General features: G+C 45.1%; 1 protein-coding gene across 2 annotated transcripts in view; it reads left to right on the top strand.

The window, feature by feature from the left end:
* The window catches only part of raph1a (Ras association (RalGDS/AF-6) and pleckstrin homology domains 1a), an 82134-nt gene extending 59517 nt beyond the window's left edge, over positions 1 to 22617 (top strand). For both annotated transcript variants that reach the window (XM_086265448.1, XM_086265447.1), the window contains 11 exons: positions 3392 to 3469; positions 6707 to 6781; positions 6874 to 6958; positions 9756 to 9877; positions 10355 to 10420; positions 10568 to 10711; positions 10788 to 10898; positions 11009 to 11107; positions 11752 to 11872; positions 13349 to 13479; positions 15533 to 22617. In XM_086265448.1, coding sequence (XP_086121574.1) covers positions 3392 to 3469; positions 6707 to 6781; positions 6874 to 6958; positions 9756 to 9877; positions 10355 to 10420; positions 10568 to 10711; positions 10788 to 10898; positions 11009 to 11107; positions 11752 to 11872; positions 13349 to 13479; positions 15533 to 17893 — 3393 coding nt within the window. In that variant the 3' untranslated portion in view covers positions 17894 to 22617. The remainder of the gene's footprint in view (positions 1 to 3391; positions 3470 to 6706; positions 6782 to 6873; positions 6959 to 9755; positions 9878 to 10354; positions 10421 to 10567; positions 10712 to 10787; positions 10899 to 11008; positions 11108 to 11751; positions 11873 to 13348; positions 13480 to 15532) is intronic.
* Positions 22618 to 23569: the final 952 nt, after the last annotated feature.

Below are 23569 nucleotides of genomic sequence, written 5' to 3'. Positions count from 1 at the left end.
ACCCCACCTGTGTGCTTTTCTGTTTGCCCTGTTTGCCTGTAACTGTAAAATCTTGGGGATTGTGAGGATGTAGGATTACTTCTGATAATGAGACCAAGCACAGGTAAGCAGGTGTGACAGCCAACTCTTCTGTGTCTGCTTTTACAAGCTCCAACCAGCTCAGCCGGTGTTGGACGCTGCATTCCAGTAAAAAAGACTAAATGTGTGTGATAATATTTCAATATTTCATATTGTGGCATAGCTCGGGCTGAATGTGTGAGCGCTCTCCTGGACAGTTTAGGTTAGCTGCTGTTAGCAGAAACCACGGTCCACAGGCTGTCTCTGTGCTAACGAGCGTTTGCAGCCAGCAGCAGCAGAGACTGGTGCTGGTATTGATAATGGGACCAGCTACCCGCTATATAGAATAGTTACTGGGATCAGCATCCCGGCTGCTGGTGGAGATCAGGCGTTCCCGGTTTATTTTCAATAATTTTTTTATTCTTTTTTAAACTCGTTTTTCTTCTTATGTTATTTTTTACCAACATTTTCACGTCTTATGTCTTTTACTGTTTATTTTGAACTTGCACTAACTGCAGTGGGAGTTGTATTAACACTGAACGTGGACGTCCGTGGACGGGAGCGTGGCAATCGTAGCTGTCGGAGAATCTGTGGTTCTTAAGCTGCAGGTTGTATTTGTGTGTATTAGGAAGGCCAGCTTAAATACCAAGCAAGTAAGGAGGCTTTATCCTGATTGGATCGGCAATGACAGGATTTCATTGGAAGAAAAAGCAACTGTGGCAGTTTGATTGGATGTTACAGGAACGTGCCAAATTTGCAGGGGTAATCTCCTTTGGAGGACAGAGGGGTGATTCCCTTCCTAGGAGCATCAAACGTAGACACGTGCACACAACGCAGCCAGCTGCCCGCAAAAACTCCAATTTGAGGAAAAAGGAATATCATCCTAGAAATCGACCGCATCAAACAGCGTTTAAAGCTGGACGTTTACATAGTGCTGAATGATCAAATTATACTTGAAGAACTTTCTAATGATGCAGGAACAAATGTTTTACCAGTGTTCTCACACCGCTGTGGGTCAGACCGTCTCGCTGCTGCCTCGCTGCTGCCTCGCTGCACTATTCCTGACTCTGATTCACACAACATGCTCGAGCTGTCTCTGGGAAGATGGAAACAGTCCGTGTTTTCTTTTCATCTGTGTCCCAGATTAGAGGACGCATAACGGCCCCGACCATCCAGGCAGATTATGAGCTTCTGGGCCAGTCTAATTCCTGCAGCAGTGATTGCACTGCGGGCGTAATTATCTGCAGTCATTAGACTGTGTGTGTGTGTGTGTGTGTGTGTGTGTGTGTGTGTGTGTGTGTGTGTGTGTGTGGATGCAGCAGGTCTGCATACTGTTTTTGTGTCAGTGTTACACTGCCTCAGCAATAAGTCCACCCACACTCTGTTCACACACTGCTGGCCCAGTTGTGCAGTTCATCTGTGCGCTGTGTTTTGAGCTGCAGCACTGAGGGGACTCATCCTAGAAAACTTCAAAGGCAGAAGCTCTCTCCCTGAGCACAAGCTCATTTTAGCTGCTTCATAATGTAGGCCAGCTGAATATGTGTGAGACAGAGAGACGATGATTATGCTGCAAGATGGAAAACACAGTGATGTCAGAGGTCGGCGTGTTCAAGTATTCAAAAATGAAGCTTTGTTAGCTCTCTGGGCTTTCTTTGGGCATTAGCTGTGGTTTGTCTGACTTTCAGTCAAGCCATGCATCAGACCGTTAGAGCCACTTGACCCTCTCTGAGTTAATCAAGCATCAAAACGGCCCCAACTGAAAGGATGAAAGAACCAGTTTTAAATATGTCCAGAGACACTTTGTTACTAACAGCCCATCACAGAAACCCACCATTTGTTTCACTGGCTTTAGTCACGTCCTGCCAAAGGTTTGACAGGAGCCCTAAAACTGATCCACCAGCAGTGAAGACATGGCCTCAGTGGAACGGTGGCTGTCAGGCCGTATCGGTTCAGTCTGTGCACATTTGGTTTCATTTGTTTCTTGGCAAAAGATAAAGAAATGAGGGGTGGCTCAAAACTTTTGCACAGTGCTGTACCTCTGAATGATTGTCTGCTTCCATATATGTTTGTCACGACAGTTAACTGTGGAACCAAGTGGAATAATTAAGGCCAGTCAAGTATGGGCACTGGATTATGAAGCTCTTTATGAGCTTAGGCTGTTCGCTTCAGTGCTGCTTGGAGAATTGTGTGCGTGTGCGCGCGCATGTGTGTGCACATCCTTCGGTGTGTTTTGGGGGTGGGGGAGGGGAATGAGGGAAAGTGGCTGCTAATCTCCTCCTCCTCACCACATGGCTCCTGTTTTCATGCAGCCTGACTGACAGCAGAGCGCCTCCATACTCAGACCCCTTAAAACTGGATCCAACTCAAAGAGAATGTGAGCGGTAGAGAGGTGAGGTGAGGACAGCAGCAGGAGAAAAGTGAAGGAGGAGATGACAGCAGGAGTGTGAGTCTGTGAGGAGGGGGCATGAGAGCCTGAGATAAAGAGATCAGTGCTCTTCCATGTAAGCTTGCACAGCAGCAATGCCCCTCCCCCAGCTGGGTGCATCTCTCCCTCCGTCTCCTCCTCTCATTCCCTCTGTCTCGCTTGGCCGGGGAGGATGTGACAGGACAGGGTAGCATCTTTCACTCTGGGATTGACTCAGTAAGTCTGATAGCTCGTTGATACAGGAGGCTGTTAGTCTGCAGATCAGCTGATGGTTGCATCAGCATGAGCGTACGCGGTCAGTCTGTTTGATTCCAGGTCTTGTGCCTGAAGCTGCTCCGATCCACCGTCTTCCTCCTCCACTCCTTCCTCTTCCTTGTTTTGACGTGATAAAGCGGCGTCTGTCCAGGCTGAAGTAGCGGCGTGCGCTCAGTTTGGATAATCCAACAGCCGTGCATTAATCCAGTCTCATTTTCCTGTGCTGTCCAATAACGCGCTGATGACGATGATTAAAATGAAGAGACGCAGGAGGAGAGGCACGCCTGCCAGCCAAACTCTTCCCGTGGTTCCTCGTAGTTTGGGCTCCTGAACAGCAGCTCTCTGCGGTGGCGCTAACCTGTTCGGCCTTTCTACATCAGCGCATCCGAAGCCTGGTGAGACGGGAAGCTGGCACACAGCCAGCTGGGAATGCATCGATCCTACCCAAACATTAAACGCCGGCATTTCCTGGAGTTGGACTTCTCTTTATTTAAACCTCGCAAATATTATTTGACATCAAGCAGACACAGAAGTGTTGGCTGTTTGAGGGAAACAAACGATGAACTCATGTTGGAGGAGTCAGGTAGGTGACGGGCTCGATGCTGAGTGACTGCTGGCGTTTGCATTGACTGACCGGTGTGTGTGTGTCTGTAGGAGGAGCAGGCTGCCAAACTGAAGGCAGAGAACATCCGACTGGCCCTCGAGAAGATCAAGGAGGCCCAGGTGAAGAAGGTGAGCCACGCATTTGTTGTCTGGTAGCTGCGTCTATGGCACATGCTCGCCGCACTTCATTTTCTGGGTCAAGTCAGTGTTACTCCACACTGAAAGCTCTGGTCAGTAACAGCTGGGGTCAACATGCACATCAAACACACGCGCAGACACACACTGAGCACTCTACATAATGACCGCTGCAAGTTAAGTTCCAATCCCAGAGAGAGAGAGGAGGGATTACCAACCTGGATTTACCACACACACACACACACACACACACACACCCACACACACCCAGCTACCTGTGTGTGTGTGTGTGTGTGTGTGTGTGTGTGTGTTGAATCATCTGTATGTTGATCCTGCACAAAGCTCCAGAAAAGTGATCTTTCAGCACCATGTCTGCAAAAGCCCCATTAGAGAAAGAGGCAGATGTATGAACAGCTGTGTGCACAAAGCCCATAAAATCACACTCAACCCATCGCTCACGTTTTTTAATAATACAAGAATGAACACTTACTGGCTGCATAGAACTGGCTCTATACGAAAGTGTGATATAAGGTGGCTTTTGAGATGAGGTTGTTAAAAATGTAATCATGTATGTGGCGGCGCGGACCCACCACAGAGACCAGGTCACGTTTCTGCTTTGGAAACTGTCAGAATTACAGTGAAATCTTTACTTTGACTCAAACGCACTGCTATCACTGGTGATTGGTGGTGATTAACACAAAGAGAACCAATCACAACAGGCCGTAATTCAACCTGACAGCAGCCTGTCTGGACTTTACCAAAGCCTGCAGGAGCTGTGCTCACCCCAGCTTCTGCCAATATGAATGTCAGAATCTACGTGCAAGCTTTCTTACTGAAAACAGTGTATTCAGATGTTTTCTAACATTTGAATTCAGTTCATGATGCACTGATTTCGGTTCTCTGACATCACTGCGTAGATCAGGGGTGGGCAACTCCAGGCCTCGAGGGCCGGTGTCCCTGCAGGTTTTAGATGTGTCCTTTAACCAATACAGCTGATTTAAATGGCTAAATTAGCTCCTCGACATGTCCTGAAGTTCTCCAGAGGCCTGGGGCCCGTTCTTCGTACGTCGCTCACTACATCCAAGATCAAATGACACATCCAAGACCAAACCATCGCGCTAACCGTGAGCTCGCTAATCTGGTTCCCCGAACACACCTGCTGTTGACGATTAGTACAGCTGGCTGAAGTAATGTGCGATCACTGGGTGTCGTAAAAGGGGCTACGCATCGATAGCAGAAACAGTGATTGGCAACCCTCTGATTGGTCGGCGAAAATGTCGAAGGAGTGCGCTCGGTATTTTTCGGCAGCAGAGCAAGAACTCTTGAGTGAGGGATGTCAGGAGTTTCAGAGTTTAATTAAAACGCAAGGGAACACTGCAAAGGCTGCAAAAGCAAGGAGAGAGGGCTGGCAGGAAGTTGCTGACAAATTAAACTCGTAAGTAATCTAATAATAACAATAATAATGGAGTGGATTGATATAGCGCTTTTCAAGGCACCCAAAGCGCTTTACAATGCCACTATTCATTCACTCTCACATTCACACACTGGTGGAGGCAGCTACGGTTGTAGCCACAGCTGCCCTGGGGCAGACTGACAGAAGCCAGGCTGCCATATCGCGCCATCGGCCCCTCTGGCCAACACCAGTAGGCGGTAGGGTAGAATTATCATATCACACCATATTATCCAATATTATATTACATTATATTATATTATAATATGTTATATTATATCCTCTTTCACATTAGAGCCACAACAGGACCCACTAGAACATGGGAACAAGTAAAAGTGAAATATAAGAATATTCTACAGAATGGTAATATTTATCACTTATATTGCTTGTCGTCTCTTGGAAAGAGACCCTGAAATAATCTGTTTGTTTATAACAGCAACCAAGAAAAGGGCAGAGCAAAAAAAGACAGGTGGTGGTCCTGCACCCCCTCATCAACAAGTTGGTTAAGTGAATAATACCCTCACGGGAAAATCGATATCTCTCTATGAGCACACTGTCGCGCTGAGCTAAAGGATCCTGTCTATCCCGCAATATACGCTGAATTCTGAGGACTCTCCTTATCAATCTTGCACCTTCCACAATGGGTGGCTCGCGTATACGGACAGGACATGGCTGCGACAGGCTTCCCAAATCCACCTTCGCTTTTATAGCCGTGGTCTCTCATCTTGATTACACGAAGTAATTTACAATTACTACTCTGAAATATGAATTACATCTGTAATAATCACATACATGTAATAGAATGTTAATAGTACATTTCCCTTTTTTAGGAAATGACCTGTATGTATCTGTATGACATCAATAAAAGGATCAAGTGCTGCATTATCTTTAGTTACATTGATAATATTTATTTATGGTGAAACAGTGGTAAAATATCGCTGTTGCTTTCGTATAAATGAAGCGGACATACCTGCGTGGCCGCGATCTAATCCTGTTTATATAAAGTAAACCTGCTCCCGAGCAGGTTTACGCTTACGGCTCTGTTGCTATGACAGCAAGTCCCGGATGAGCTTCGGGGAACCGAACGATCCAAGACCACGCGAAATCGTCAACAATCTCATCCAGCTAACTCACTTAGCGCGGTACGAAGAACGGGCCCCTGGTAACGAACTAATCATGTGATTCAGGTGTGTTGACCCAGGGTGAGATCTAAAACCTGCAGGACACCGGCCCTCGAGGCCTGGAGTTGCCCACCCCTGGCGTAGATGATGGTAAACCTGAAGAGTCTAGAAAGTTTGCACTGTTTCGCAGCATACAGAATGACATACACCGTGCTAGGAGATGGGAGAAATATTCATATAGCAACATATTTTATCATTTTCAAAAAAAAGGAACAAGCCTATACTAATGCTAACCAATAAATGAACGAGTACTGTAAATATAAAGTAATCACGTTTGTAACTTTCTGGAGTCATTTCAAGAAAGGCTTCAATAAAACGAGTGTAGCTCAGCGCTGGTTTCAGTGTCCGAGATTTAATTAAAAACAAACAATAAATTGTGAAAACAAGAAGCTGAAAACAACGATACTATTAGCTTATATAAAACATTGTGTTAGCCATTCCTCAACCCATAAAAAGCTAACATTAGCCAGTGCGCTAGCCTAAAAAGAAAACGTTAGTTGCTAGCAACATTAGCCTGACTAAGGTTAGCTTACGAGATGTTAGCAGCTCACATTTAGCCGTGTTACGTACTCTGCTCTCTCCTCCTGGTCCTGCTCACAGCTGGTGATTCGTGTTCATCTGTCAGACGAGAGCTCAAAGACCATGATGGTGGACGAACGGCAAACGGTCAGACAGGTACGGCTCCTGCTGGTGTAGTCATGCAGTTAGTTTAAAAAGCAGTAGAGTATGAGCACAGCGCTAATCTCACAGTTGGTCCCTGTCTTTAGGTTCTGGACAGTTTGCTGGAGAAATCTCACTGTGGCTACAGTGCGGACTGGTCACTGGTGGAAACCATCAGCGAGTTGCAGATGGGTGAGTGCACGTGCACACAGAGGCTCTTCTGTCTGCTCATGACGTCATGTGTACTCCTGTTTCCTGAAAGCAAACACAGGGAGAGAAGTTACTAAAAAATTATATAATATGTTGGGTTTTTTAATGTGCAGCTCTGCTAAAAGTTCGTGTTGAGGGTCCCTGATGTGTACAAACTAATGCAAACCCTTCACACAGCACCCACAGAGGTTTCCACCACAAACGCGTTCCAGTTCAGTCCTCCAAAATCCCAAATACACGTCCGTCTGACAAGTGGGCCAGAAATGGGAAGGGAAAGAGGAGCATAAAAATAAACACACACTCAGCAGCATATTAAACATATCAGGTCCCCATAAGGAGAATCCTGTGCTAACGGCTGTCTAAATGACTCGGGTAAAGTTTGTAGCATGCGTGCTTGTTGTTTTTGTCTGCTTCCACTTGTCTTTGCACTAGGATGATGTCGGAGTAAATGTGTAGTCATATTCGTTGTGTTCCCACTAGTGCTGTCAGCGTTAATCTGAAATGACGTTAACGCCACAACACGGCGAATCTCCGTTAACGAGCTACCGCAGATCGCCCCGTGCGTGGGGGACGGCGTCAACACGTTAACGAGCTAACTGCGCTAACACACAGTTACGCACATCCACAGTATGTCGGATGTGCCATTGCGTGGCACATCCGACATACTGTTTTACTTTAGTCCATGACTCGCTTACCTTCAGGGTCATACGTCACATGAAAACCAAAATAGTTCCAAAGGCCAGATCTGAATGAGGGTGGGGGAGGTTCAATTTGCCATGTTGCAACGAGAGCTTAACTTCTGTCTCGCTAGCTTGCCCTGCGCTCAGTGAATCTGCGTTCGACTACTCCGCCTAGGCTGCACTGTCGAGCGCAGATCCACTGAGCGCTCAACACAGACAGCATCGTCAGAAGGAAAGTTGATAAAATAAATTACAAATTTTGTATTGTTCGATACATATGCGTACCGAACCGAAAGCACTGTATCGAACGGTTCAATATCCATACGAGTATCGTTGCACCCCTAATATACATATATACATATATATCTATATATCTCACAGATGGAAAATGCAGTATGAAAGTACAGCTGGTGGCTGCAGTGGACACTTAGATGACCTCATCCCTAAACACCAGCTGTTGTGATCCACAATCAGAGCCTGAGTCATACTTTTTTAAACTGTTCCCATATTTACACATGGACACTACGTGACGTGTCTTCTTTTTGACGTCCCACGCTGCTGCACCTACTTCCAGTCATACAGTCTTTGTCTCCAAAAGTTGATTCTGTTCATCTGGACGTAGCGTTTTGTGGGAGAAACGTTTCGTCATCATCAGGTGACGTCTTCAGTCTCAGCTGACTGCAGGTTTCAATCTTATAAACAGGACATTTGCACAATGACTGAAACCAGCCCACTGAAGGAACAATGGGCTGGGAGGTCAGTTCCTTAATCTTAATTATGCAAATTCTCACGACCATTGATCAAAACCCGCTGATCAAAGACCATTGATCAATGGCCATGAGTCCCATTCACAGAGAGTTGGGGAATGGCTGCAATCATACAGTCTTTGGGAAAACATGTTGCAGGTGAAATTCTAGGCTCAGGCACTTATTTTGGGACAAAAATATGGAGCGTTAAATCCGTGTTTTGATCAGATATGGCTGATGAGCAGTGGTTGACAGATATTACTGTTCGGTCCCCCGTCACTGTCACATCTGGTTTAGCATCACTGTAGCTCCGTGTTCAATGTGAGCTCTTAGAAACTGAACCTGGTTTTATGGGTCATCAATCAACAAGAGGATTCTTTTTAAAATGCTCTTACCTGTTGTTAGATGAGTGTAACGTGTTCGTGTTCACCGTGTGAAGCAGACTGGGATTTGTGATCTGGTGCTACCAGACTTTAACCAAACGAGTGAAGCTCAGTTCTGCTGTTTAGCTTAGATTTGTAATTGTGTTCAGTGATGTTTCGCCATCAGTGACAGCACAGATATTCAGCTGCAAACACACACTGTACTACACACTGTACTACAAGCTTCCACTCAGTTTAACAGACACACACACACAGTCTGTTTGTAGGTCCAGTGCAGTGATGCGTGTGATCTAACCTACATCTTCAGGGCTTCTGCTGAATTGCGGTCAGCAGTGTTATGAAAGAGAGCGGGACGTCAAAGTGTGTTTGATCACATCCAGCTGAATCTAAAGCTTCCTCGTTTACACAAATCCACACGTCTCTCAAAGCTCTGCTTACAAACACAATCTGGGGTTAGATTTAAATCCAGCTGTACTAATTAATCAAGTAAGTGATGCTTTCCACGTCTATTTCCACCCACCACCCCCCTCACATTCCCACACCGCCACCAGCACCCTGCTGGGCACCCTTTAGCAATAAATTGACTTCCTGTTTCAGACCTGAAGCTGATGTCGCTGTGCACAGCAGGAATGATCTAATGAGGATTCTTCTGCTGATTGAAGGAAAGCTGACGTGTATCAACAAACACGCCTCTTTAATCACATGTTAGTATTCATAAACTGGTCAAAAAACTCCCATCAAAACATTTTTGGGTTGTTATTGTAGGAAAATTAAAGTCTCCTGTTTTGAGATTTTAAACGTGGACGTACGGAAAGCTGAAACGTGTCAGGGCGGCGGGGACATTTCCAGATCTTTAGCTCGTGTGAAACACTTTGTGCTTATCGTTTGCTTCATGACAAAATCTTTGAAAGTGTTAGTGGTGGACTAGCAATGATTTTAATGCTGCGGTCTGGACTTTGACTGTATGCAGAGCGGATCTTTGAGGATCACGAGAACCTCGTGGAGAACCTGCTGAACTGGACCAGAGACAGCCAGAACCGCCTGATGTTCACTGAGCGCATAGAGAAGTATGCTCTGTTCAAAAACCCCCAGGTGAGACATATGCACATGTAAAGCACCCTGCAATTATGACCCAATGTTCAAAAGTTCAGGAATCGGCTGATAAGAATCAAACGCCGTCGCAGAGACACGCGTGACAAGCCGCCTTGTCACGCGTGTCTCTTCTTGGAAAGCTGGGTGTCAGAGGAGGTGCAGAAGCTTCCAGGCAAATCTTGTAAAAGGTAACAGGTGATGAGCAAGGTGGAGAAGTGGCATGTTGTCCCTCACAGCGCCGCAGGACACCGCTCTCATTCATGGGGCGGATTCTGGCATGTTGCACCAGCTCGGAGTGCTCCTCCACATGCAGCATAGTGCAGGTCACAGCGGGACTTTTTCCTGAACATTAGGGTTGACCTTAAACCAGAAGTTGGACAATAATGAGCCGATTGCTGCGACTTCTCGACTGAACCTTCTCTTGGACTTCCAGCTCCTCACCTACCCCTTCTTTCTCATGCTCACTGTCTACTGCAGAACTACTTGTTGGGGAGGAAGGAGACATGCGAGATGGCCGAGAGGAACAAGGAGGCTCTGTTAGAGGTCGGTCTCTATTTTTATTCTTTTTTTCCTCATCAGATTCCCTTCTGTTGGGTCCTTACATGAAATGCTAAACATGTAGAATGTTTAGCATTTAGCATGATGGTTTTAATTTCAGGCGAAAATAAAAATGGTGTTTTTGTATGTCAGGAGTGTTTCGGGGGCAGCTCAGTGTCCGTCCCTGAGATGGAGGGTGTCTTATGGCTGAAGGAGGATGGCAAAAAGTCCTGGAAGAAGCGCTACTTTCTGCTGAGGGCTTCGGGCATCTACTACGTTCCCAAGGGCAAGGCCAAGGTGTGTAATGGAGGCAGCACTTTGTCATACAGTCAGTGTTTGGGTGCAAAGTTGTGAGATACGTGTGTTTGTGCAGGCATCCAGAGACCTGGCGTGTTTCCTCCAGCTGGATCATGTTAATGTCTACCTTGGTCAGGACTACAAGAGCAAGTACAAGGCTCCCACAGACTACTGCATGGTGCTGAAGGTAGGTGGACATGATCTTCCACTGCCATCTAGTGGTGAAAAACTGTAGTGACGCTTGGATGGGTCTAAAACTAATAGTATCCAGTGAGTTAATGCAGCGTGTTTTTGTAGCACCCTCAGATCCAGAAGAAGTCACAGTACATCAAATATCTCTGCTGTGACGATGTCAGAACGCTGCAGCAGTGGATCAACAGCATCCGCATCGCTAAGGTAAACGTTTCACAGTCTCCCTGTCGTATCACACGACGGCTCTAATCGGAGATGATTCACTCGTAGTGTATGATGTTGGTGCGGCTCACAGGCTGTGGGACACAGGACCATGCTGGTGCACCATGAAAAACTGGGAAACTATTCTGGATATGATGTATGAAAACAAGTATAAATTGAAGAGTTTGCCCGTGTTTAGGATGTTGTTGTTTATTTAAAAACAAACAACAACAACTCCTGTTTTTATTGTTAAATGATGTGCTCTAATTCTTTTCCATGGTCTAACACCCTGTGCCAGCTAACTTTGCCAAACTTTCAGCGCTCTGATTGCCTGTGTGCTCCTTTTCTCAGCCTAGCTGTTTATAAGAGTGTGTAACCTGAGACTAAAGTCCACAGAGCTGTGACTGTGTGTGTGACAGCCCACAGATGGGATCTAATAAGCACGCCTCATACTGCCTGCTATTACTTTGTCATTTTCACTTATTCACTACTGATTTATGATCGGCGTGCTGTTACTGACACCTCCCCCCCAAGTGTTTATTCCTGCCCACAGCCTGATGCATATGGGGGGAGCACTGTGGGGACGCTGTGTACTTGCTGAAGCTGCCTTTCTTGTGTAAAGTGTCACCTGTGTATGTGTCCATCAGTACGGGAAGCAGCTGTACATCAACTTCCAGGAGGCAATGAGGAGGTCGGAGGCAGCCTATGATTGGTCCTCCCTGTCTTCGTCTTCCATCAAGTCTGGATCCAGCTCCTCCAGCCTTCCAGGTCCGTGTGCCTCCTTTGGTTGAGATCACTGGCTGGTAGGGCGGGGCTATATCATACCGTTCATGGTAATACTGGTGTAATGTTGGGAAACGCTAAGAAAATGAAATATCGTGATAGAATATGGGTAAAACGCACATACACAGTGCCTTTGTTTACATACGCACATGGCGGAGAAAGTGGATCGTTGAATGAAACAGATGAACCTGAACTGGTTTGTAAAAATGCTGCAGCTTCACTGGTGTGGAACTGGTTTAGCTTTCGTCCCTCAGACACACAACAAAGCACTATTTTTGGTAGCGCATGCTAGCGGGCCGTCGTTATTACCGTGTTGTTTGGAAAATACGGCGCACTTAAAATCAATCCTTTGATTTTTCTGAAAGTCGACAGAGCCCCTTATAATCCCGTGTGCCTTATGTATGAACTCTGGTTGTGTTTACTGACCTCGAAACGATTTTATGTGCACGGCGCTCGAAAATCTGTCAAATGTTTCAGTACGACTTTGCTAAGCTACAAAGCCGCACCGCTTGATGGATTGTGGGAGCATTACGGCTATCGTAGGCGGAGCCTCGCGGAGTGATACGTGCTGCGCTTCAACATGATATTACCGTATTGTGTGTGTATAACCTCTTTTTAAGTTTTGTGGATGTTATACATGGTTATGCTGAGGATGTGTCGGCCAGTTTCCACTGGAAACGCCTTTTGGTTAAACTGTCAGCGAGGAATTTGCATTTGCACTGTTAAAGTTTATATAACTTTAATGCAAAAAACAGCTGCTTGTTTAAGTGAAAATACACTGATGTTTGTTTGGTTTTTTTGCACTAATAAAGTTGTGGAGTCGTAAAGTATTTTGTCTCGTGTCAGTTATATCGTTATCGCAAATTTTCAAACGTATATCGTGATAAATATTTTTGGTCGTATCGCCCTGCTCTACTGGCTCGTTCATACACAGCAAAATCTCCAGTGTTAAATGAACACTTTTGACAGTGTTATATGTTTAAAAGTAACCTAGCCAGTTTTGCAGATTAACAATGGCTAACACTGAGCAGTGCTGATTTTCTAACACTGGAATATTTCTAACATTTTGAGTTATTTTCCAGTGTTAGAAAATCAGCACTGCTCGGTGTTAGCCATTGTTAATCTTCAAAACTGACTAAGTTACTTTTAAACATACAACACTGTCAAAGGTGTTAATTTAACACTCAACAGTGTTGTATTTAACACTCAGAGGTGTGGACCCATATAGACACTCTCTAGTGTTAATTTAACACTGGAGATTTTGCTGTGCAGTGTGTTGTTATGTATTACATGTGAATGTATATCTCACCTACAGATAAACACATTAGGGCTGAAGGAGCACTCAGAGCCTGATAAACATTGCTGTGGAAAGATCCCTGCAGCTGGATTCTTTCAAACATGAGCTAAAAGACACACTAAAAGCACTGTCATCAGTTTCTCAATGTTTTGTTAACCCTCCAGAATCCCAGTCCAACCACTCGAGCCAGTCAGACAGCGGTGTATCAGAGATGACATCATCGGGCCACACCCGCTCCCAGAGTGTCGTCAGCTCCATTTTCTCTGATGCTTGGAGGAGAGGAACACAAGGAGAGGTGCGGTCATGCTCACAGTGTGTTCCTCCATCATCTGTTTGCTTGTGTTCTGCCTTTGCCCATGTTTCCCCTCTGCTTTCCTACCAGCGATCAAAGATGAAGGGACGTATGCCAGTTCCACTTTGTGCAGGAGGAGGAGGGAGTGGAGGTTAGACAGGAAGTGATGTAACCGGCATGTTAACAGCTTGGCTGCAATCTTTAAAGCACTGGTTTTATTTGAAGTGACACTTGAGCTGCAGTTGTATAAAAATGGACAATCATGACATTGAACAGTTGAGTAGATGTGACAGATGTGACAGATGTTTTCCTCGACTTTAGGCCTACGATGCTTCCGCCAGCATTTCTGTGCATTAGTTTGAAGGCCTTGAAAAGCTGTTAGTGAATCACAGTCTGTGGTAAATCATACGTTCATTAAAACCCAAACTGTACGAGTCTTAAAAAAGCTACAGTAAAAACAAGCAAATGTAGATGTTGCAGATGTGTAGTTAGGATTCAGGACTTTTCGTTGGTCGTCAGAAAGCAAGTAGCTGCGAACACAAAGCTAATCATTCAGAGTGTTTGCAAGTCAAAGATGTTCTTTTTGCTGCTGCGCTGCAGCCAGTGTCATTATATCATGTAATGTAACACAGGCTTGTTGCCATTACTGTACGTGGAGTGGTCACGCTCACGGGCACGATGACCCCAGTCAGGTTAGAGTCAGGACCATCCCGCCAGCTTGTCTCTATGGTAACATGTATATGTTGGTTTCCACCTGTTTTAAACGGCTGCAGCTGACCTGTTGGATTTTCTTCCTAACCTCGTGGTGTGAATGCCCCCTGCAAACATTTAATGAATGACACTGTTTAACTAAAGCTAACCAGACATGTTTGAGCCCGGCTCACGGTGAACATCGTTGAGTTTGATGCCAGATCAGAGGCCAAACAAAGAGTTTGTAAAGAAAGCTGGAACGAACGTGGAACAGCAGCTCAACCACAAACTGCCTAAGACACGCGTGTCAGAGGAACCTGACACCTGCCCAGAATATGAAACGTGTTAATAACATTGAACTCTAACGCTAATAATAATGTTGAAATATGCATTGTTTTTCTGTTTTGATGAACAAGTCCTAACTGACTTGGACATGCAGTGATTCAGCAGTGTATTGATTTAATGAGAAGGTTTCCACTGTTCATTGCTAGTATGCTGACAGCCTGCTGCTGGCCTTACGTGCCCCTCTGCGCTAAAACGTTAACATTATAGTAACTTCAGAATCAGAGAAACTTTATGAATCCCAGATGGAAATGGAGCAGCAAATATACAACAAACAACAAGAACTCGTATTAAATTAGTTTAGGAACAAAGTTACAATAGATAAATATTGAGATAAATAGATAAATATATAGAGATATAGGAATATATACATATGAATATAAAAGGACAACTTGTAACATTTTATACGAGATAAAATCAGTTTGGGGGATTTAACAATAAACTATGTTGATACAACTGCAACAAATCAAAAAACTGACTGAAACGCAACAAACAAACAAACAGGGCATGTTTTCAGTTTTATTGATATAGCGTCAAATCACAACAACGAGGTGCTTTATATATAAGACGCTCCAATAATACAGAGACAATCCCAACAAGCAGACAAACCCCTGTGAGCCAGCATTGGGCGACAGTGGCAAGAAAAACTCTTTTTAAAGGAAGAAACCTTTAGCAGGGAGGAAGACAGGAAACAGAGCACTGTGGAGGATGTTAATGATAATTAATGATTAAATACAAACTGGTGTATAAACACATATTTAATAATATTTCTTTGCAAGCTCCTTTGATTAATAACAAACACATTCAGTACCTTTGTATGTAAGGCATGTTAAGACCTCACACGATTGGATTGTAATGACTCTTCAGTGAATGTTTGTGTGTGTTCTCTGCACTCGTTTGATGTTTCGCCTTCTTGTGGATTTTTTCATTTTTAGAGCTTGTGGTCATTTTTTCTTTGTTCCCTCCTTTCTCACCACGTCTTTATCCTGCATCCCACTCCCCGCTCTGATCTCTGTCTCTGCAGATGATGAAGATCGACCCGATCAGTAGACCCATCCCTGTGCAGATACCCAGCCTCTCCCCCCAGCCGCTCCCTCTCTCTCAGACTCCACCATCCCGGACCAGCTTCACTGACAACCTCGTCCCATCTGAGGAGTCCTCCCCGTCACCGCCGTCGCCTCCCGCACTGCCCCCTGTAGCGAGCGTGGCCCATCAGCCGGCTCCTCCCGCCTCATACGTGAAGTACAGCACGCTGGCTCGCCTGCAGAGCCAGAACCAATCCAGAACACAGCAGGCGGGTGCCCCCCCACCCTCGCTTTCCAACTACAACACCCTTCCAGCTGCCTACAGCACCTCCCCTCAGCTACCACCATCTCCTCCCCCTCCTCCTCCACCCACGGCACCAGCGCCGGGCTCAGCCATGGCAGCATTGAAATTTGGCCCTCCAAGCCCATCCGCTCTTCCACCACCACCCCCACTGGAGGAGGAGCTGGCACAGGAGCCCTCCTATCTCCCACCCCCTCCTCCCCCCGAGAGCCCGGATGCCAATGGGTTGCCACCCCCACCACCTCCAGAGCCCATCCCTAGCTCATGCACTCAACTCTCCAACACGGGCCTCCAACAGTTCCTGGCACAGAAGTTTCCCAACATGGTGTATGACTTCAGCCCAGCAGTGCCTGATGATAACTCTCCCCCACCTCCTCCTCCACCTTCCACTGAGCTGTCTCCTCCAACCTCCCTGCAAGGTCTCCGACCTCTGTCACCTAACGCACCACCTCCTGCACCTCCCAAAACCTTCACTGGAGGATTTCCCCCTCTCACTGCTCCCAAACCCTCAGGCCCCTCTTCCCTTCCCATCGCACTCTCACCTGTGTCTCCAACGCAGCCACAAGTTGGACACGGATCATTTAAAAAGCAGCAGAGCTTCTCCACAGGACACTCCCCAAATCAGCCACCTCCCACTCTGCCAAAGCAGCACAGCCTTTCCTCCAAAAATCTTGCCATCTCTCCCTCTTCCACCTCCTCTGCTGTCTCCATTGCAGCTGCTACCTCCTCTTTGGTCAAACAAATTGTCAATCAGTTCCCAGGAAACCCTGCCCCTAACTCCAACATGGAGGGATCCAAGATCGCTGCCCCTCTGTCTCCTCCAGCAGTTAAGGCCAAACCAAAGTGGCAACCTGGCAGTGTCGTGGCTCCACAATCCCCAGAGTTCCCGCCACCTCCTACCGACAGCTCCCTGGGAGAGTTCCCTCCTCCTCCCTCTTCTTCTTCGTCCTCCAAGACAAGTTCGCCCATAAAGAGGTCGCCTTCCTCCTCGTCCACGGGATCCTCCAAACGGGGCCCTCCACCTGCACCTCAGAGAGCCTCCTCTATCCGCTCCAGTTCATCAGGAGAGACCCAGGAGGAGAGGCCCAAGACGGTTGAGAGCCTGGTTAGCAAATTTGGCCAAGCTCCTCAGATGGGCACCTCGTCGAGCTCCTCGTCAGCGACAGGGTCACCTTCTAAAGACTCTTCCTCACTTCCTGCTCCGCTACCCAAACCAGGGAAACTGAATCTGGCGAACCTGCCGCTGGCACTCCAGGGACTGCAGACCGGGCAGCACCACCAGCCGGCTGACTTTCAGTGTCCTCTGCCCCCACCTCCTCCTTCCCAGCCTCCTCACCTCGATTCATCCCCAGACTACTTCCCACCTCCCCCCAGTGACTCTGAGCTCTTTCCTCCTCCTCCTCCTCCCCACCCATCAGATTTTCACCAACCCCCAAAAGTGGCAGTGGTAAACCCCCAGCCCCAGATGCAGTCACACCAACATCCGGCAACCTCCTCCTTATCCTCGTCATCATGGAAACAAGGGTCACTGAAAAAGGGGGCGGTCCTTCCTCCAACACTGAACCGGCGAATGAGCAACACGGCCCAGTACGATAATACAACATCAATGCCCCTCTCACCACCACCTCTATCTCAGACCCCACCCCCATCACTGTCTTCTTATTCCTCCTCACCTGTTCCCCCCACCTCCCCCAAATCAGTCGCTCCAGGCTCCCTGGCACTAAAGTCTCACTTCCTGGAAGACCTAAACCGAACCCTTAAGAGGAAGTCTGTGTCTCGCCACGGCTCGCTTACCTCCTCCCACCTCATATCCTCCTCCAAGATGGAGCTTGTGGGCACCATGGACGATATGGCACTCCTCCCCCCTCCTCCACCTGAGCTCCTGCAGCAACAGCAGCAGCAGGGAGTCCGAGGACACTCTCAGACTTTATCTCGCCACCACGCACACTCCCACTCCGCCAAACACGCCAACATCTCAGGCTATGCAACGCTGCGGCGAGGCCCGCCTCCTGCTCCGCCGAAACGGGACCAAAGCACCAAACTGACCAGTGAGTGGTAAGGGAAGGAGGACGCTGTGGGTGGAGCTTAAAGAACTGAACTCAACAATTTGGTGTAATTGTTCCTGAAGAGAAAATAATTAATGTCTCTCTCCTTATCCGTCTCGCTCCATCCTAAACCATCCACCCTCGGACTCTGAGGAAGTAGCAAGTGTCCTACTCTTAATCTCAGACCCTGATTGTTAATATTAACCTCATTACTCTTATCATTAACAATACATGTTTAATCCAATAAGTATGAAATATGTATATATCTGTATACAAGCGAAGCAGAAAAGTCACCTATCGAGCTTTTTTCACAACGTCTGTGCAGCTTAATTGAAACGCAACAAGAGACAAAGACTTTAACGGCAACAGAGACCTTTTGCTGCAAAACAACAGGTACTGCATGGAGCAGTGGCAGTGATGTTACTGATCAAGGAAGGGAGGGGATCATTGAAGGACGGCACAGTGTGTAAATGTGTATTGTGAACTGAGGGGGGAGGCAGGCGGGGAGCCCTTAGAGGGAGGTTTGCCATTTATTTCCAACTGTTTTTGTGTGTTTTTATATAAGATTATTTAATACTGGAAAGATATTGTTGTTATAGTTATTTTAAGATTTTAAGACGTGTCCGGAGTGAATGAGTTTGACTGGGGATGGGTCTGCCTTCTTCTAAAGATCTGGGCTGCCAAAACTATTATACAGCCAGTTCCTCTGGGTTTATATTTGGGTCATTTCTAAATAAGTCTCTTTTGTTCCACTCTTAACAAACCGCCAAGTAACTAGCAAACTGTTTAGGGTTAGCTTGCATTTTAGCCACATGTTAAACAAGCCGAGTTTGAGAAACGAGAAGATGCTACTTTTGAAATCAAGTCCCTCCATAGAAAGGAGCAGATGTGAGGTTCATGTTACGTAGGTTCACCAGTTCACCAGTGCTGACTCCCAGGGCGTAAAACCAATCGGTTGAATATCTGCTGATTGAAAACATGTTGTATGTCAGGTAGACATTCAACCAGGGATGCTGGGCACAGATTATAAACAAATTAGGACTGAGATTACATCACACGAGTATATTTGCGCCAGTTGTTTTCTCGTCTTCCCTCTGTAGAGGCCATCGGGATAGACCTGGACTTCTTTTCTCTCAGCTGTCTGTACTTAAGTGTTATGATGAGTCAGGTTCTCTGAGCTCAGCTTTAGTGCTCCAATATCAAAGACGTCCTTTTAATGACAGACACAATCACCACATTTTTGTTGGTGGGCCTCCCTCAATGTTGTAGAGGTCTTCCTGTTAAAAGGAAGTCATCCCCCCCCCCGCTGTCACCACTGTCCTCACAGAATATCGTCACACTGTAACGTCTTTGCCCGCACAAGTACAAGGCACTCAGCCACTCGTTTTGGTCCTATTGAATAAAAAGTTCATTCATTAAGTTCATTATGTAAATCCTTGTCATGCTGTGTTTATCAGGTATACTTGTAACTGACAAGTCCTTAGCCGAAGAGCGTTTCACAGTCAGACCTGCCTCTCTTTCATCAAATGTGCTCATGCAGCCAGCTTCAATGGAAATGGGTTAAATGGAAATTATAATGTAGACCAGAGGTCCCCAACCTTTTTTGCTCCACGGACCGGTTTATGCCCGACAATATTTTCGTGGACTGGCCTTTAAGGTGTCGCGGATAAATACAACAAAATAAAACCAGTACTGGTACCGAAAAAAGAAGATTTATTCATAACACACGTGAAAAGACCCAGGAAAACAGAGTTAACGATAAAAACGATAACAAAATGACGCTGAAAACCGATAAAAACCCTGAAAACTATACATTTCACACCTGAGCCTCAACTCTCGCGGCCCGGTACCAAACAACTCACGGACCGGTACCGGTCCGAGGCCCAGGGGTTGGGGACCGCTGATGTAGACTGATGCAGCAATCTCACAGTATGAAAACCACCCCGCGTGTGACTAATGTTTGAAGTCCTAGCACCAGCTGATGCTAGCCTTACATGTGTAAGCTGTGTCAGTGTCAGTAATTAGTTTTTTCTGGGTCATGGCTGAGTGAAATTTACATGCTACTTTCCCACTGTGCAAGCTGGGGTCAGGGTGGGGGCGAGATGCAGACAAAGTACATAGAAAAAATCCAAACATGAAATAACCTGGTAAAATATGACAAAGATGCTGCCCAAGCCTAACAGTCCACCAATGAAAGAAGACTGTACGAGTGTGTGTTGTTTTAACTCTTCAGTCACTTTGTTAGTTAGCGAAAGTGTGCGACCACTAAAGTAATCAAACACTAAAGGATATGCTGGGAACAAGTGCCTGAAAAGCAACATGCTAACTGTTAAAAGCATTGTGTTTACATCACGCCCTGACCACCCTAAAGCCTGGACTCGTATGATCTGTGACATACTCACTAGCATCTTTGTGTGACGATGTAGCCAAAAAACACTCATCTCGAGCTTTTATGGGGCAACAACCTGATAGGATGACCGAGAGTAGCACAGCTCTCTGTTGGCCTTAATGTTCCATTGCTGGAACGTGCTTTTGAAAATAACAACAGCTTCTATTAGGACAGGTTCAGGTGCAATTAACTCATAGAACCATGAAATGCACAATTTCACTTTTCTATTTACTTTTGCGCCCCCTGGTGGTGTTTTTTTAAAGAGTAGACGGGGCTTCAGTCAACTGCAAGTCTTTTGAGCCCTGTTTAAACAGTAACACTGTTCACACTGAGCCCTGATGTTAACCTTTGGAGTTGAAATATCTATCAGATTAAGGTGACAGCTCTGTGAACTGTTCACCTACAAGATTCACTGGTTGCAGGATCCCACCCACATGTACAAACATTTGGGGTTAACGTTTGGTTAAAATAATATTTTGGGGGCTGTGGGAAATGATTGCGGATATTTTTCAGCACTGCCTGACACGAGGAAAGAGCACCCTGTTAAAAAAATACACTTCTCTGGTGCTAAGAGTGTGGATACAACCCATGACACTAGTCAGCTATCGCAGTTAGCCTTTGTAAGTCAGTAGATAAAGTCACACATGAATGACTCTGTTTTTAGCAACATGTCTTCTGGTAGTAGTCAGAGGGTACATGTGGTTAGAGTAGCAGCAGGACGTTTCAGGTCAGTCAAGTCGTTCGTCTCATCCTTCCACTCTTATAGTTACTGAAACTTGCTCTGTCATTTTTGATAAAGTTTTTAAATCCATTTTCTGATCTTTCTTTTCTATTTCATGTGCCGCTTAACCTCACTCTGTCTCTACCTTCCAGTTTTTAATCCTGAATGAAATGATGAAAATCCTCTGCATGACATGTCACCACCACTGCACCAGCACAGATGCCAAAAATATGATATTCCTGCCCCAGTTTGGCAATCATCTCAGCTTTCAGTTGTTTTCCCCCTCCGGTTTGTAATTATGGTGAGAAAATGGTTTAAGTTTGTTTTAACATTTCAACCACCTGTTTTGTGATATTGTTGGGGAGTTTGGAGGGATTCACCTGAGAGAAATACTTCTATAACCCACTGCCCTGCAGGAAAGTACTCACTCGGTGTGTTTCAGCGACACTCGAGATACAGTTTGACGCTGATTGATGTCTTGAAAATGTCTTGCTCAAGGACACCCAGCAGAGCTGTTTGGTGTCACGACTGCTGTTGCATTTAAAATAAAGGAGAAATGATTCAAACGTGTGCACATCTGAACGTTTGTACACAGGTCTGTAAGCCGTGTTAGTGTGTGGATCCATGTTTCTGGCAAGCTAGCAGAACTCCATCATGAGCATGCCTGTTAGAGGGTAAACTGATGCAACGAAATGCACACAGTGCTGTATGCTTAAAGTGTGTGATATTACATTTATGCTGCAGTCTTTGTTTATAAAACATCCACAAAATGAGTTGATCAAGTTGATCAGCAAAAAGTGTAGTTTGTCTATAGCAGGGGTGGGCAACTCCAGGCCTCGAGTGCTGGTGTCCTGCAGGGGTTTTTTTTGTTTTTAAACCTTTATTGAAAGAAATTCTCATATACAAAACAAGTCAAGGAAACAGACCAGAATTGTAACAATTTACATTATAAAGATGGTGAAGCAAGTCATAACTTTACTGGGAGAAAATAAAAGTTTCTACGGTAAAATAATAAGGAACATGGACCTTTTGACACAAGCAGGAACATTAGAATAGCAAGTACTTTGTGATTTTACAGCATAGTACAGCAGTCTTTTTATTCATATTTGAAATAAGCTTGAGTGACTTAAAATATTGACAAAAGTAATTCAAGAAGATGGTAAACAGAGGAGAGGCATCTTCCACTTACATGAATGAATAAAATACACAGCACTATTACAAAACTGACAACATCTGAGATTTCAGAGTCCAGGTTGTCCATAAAGTAAAGAACATCCTTAGATGTGAAGGAAGGTGTATTGGAAAATCTGAGTGAAACCCAACAGAGTATTTCAAACCAAAAAGCATCAACATACTGACAAGTGAAAAATAGATGCTCTAATGTTTCTGGATCGGAAGAACAGAAAAGAGTCGGCCTCTAAATTAAACCTTTTATACAGGAGTTCTCCAACTGGATAAATGTCAGATAAGAAGTGTTTCTTTCATTTTAGGCACAGGTGGCTACTTTAGGTAAAAAGAAAATGACTTTTCTTTCAACGTGTTATCGAGGTCATGTCTGACATTGACATTATAGTTACAGAATACTGTTTGCTTACAGGTATTAGAGATTAAATTGTTTGTCCTTTATTGAGGTATTACCTATCGTCAGTGAAGGTGAGCATGTTCTTATTAGTGAAATCTTTCAAGTATTCACGATAAGATTTAACAGTGGTGTGGGTATCGCTTTACAAACATTATAATTATTAAATGAAACGTCTATTTTATATTTATCAATAAATTCTTCATAAGATAGCAAGTTTCTGTTTTTATCAAGCAGATCAACAACAAACACACACCGCTATCATACCAGTCTGATTTAAATAAGGACTCTTATTGATGACTATGACCCTGTTATTCCACAACACAGAATTGCGGGTGAAAATTAGTTTCCCAAAATTCAAAGCTTGCTTATAGAAACTAGACAACTTAAAAGGAATCTTAAACATTTCAAAATCACATCTGAGCATAAAATCTACCCCGAGCTTATTAAAGAGTTTGTTTGGATTATAGCACCACATAGATTGAGGGAAATGCAGTCGTTCATCCATCTGAGCCTGAACGCAGCAATAATGGATTCAAAGTCTAAAGCTTTCAAGCCCCTGTTTTCATAGTCTTTAACTAATTGTGATTTGCGTATATAATGTGTTTTATTTTTCCAGATAAAGCTGAATATAATGGAATTGGTTGCTTTGAGAATGAAAGGATTTTATTAATTGCAATAGAGACCATATTTACATTCTTTAGAAATAAGGCCGTGTCATCAGCAAATTTTAAATTCTTTATCAAGAATGTTTATTCCTTCCAGATCTGAAGAGAGTTTGATATAAATGGCATTTCGGCTGCAACAATAAACAATAACGGGCTAATAGGGCATTACTATTAGCCACGATTCATTTTAAAACTATTAGAAAACCCTTGATCGAGTGCAATACTACTTGTTATATCTTTGCACAACATTTTCACTACACTAACAAATCTGGGACCAAAACCCACAGACTCCAGAGCTTTAAACAAAAAATTATGCTCCAAAGAATCAAAAGC

This window comes from Aulonocara sp. 'chitande type north' Nkhata Bay, linkage group LG16 (assembly GCF_057382095.1).
Source record: "Aulonocara sp. 'chitande type north' Nkhata Bay isolate Kocher_YH1m ecotype deep benthic linkage group LG16, A_spYH_male_GT1.1, whole genome shotgun sequence".
Taxonomy (NCBI): Eukaryota; Metazoa; Chordata; class Actinopteri; order Cichliformes; family Cichlidae; genus Aulonocara; species Aulonocara sp. 'chitande type north' Nkhata Bay.
This window is presented reverse-complemented; position numbering and strand designations above follow the sequence as displayed.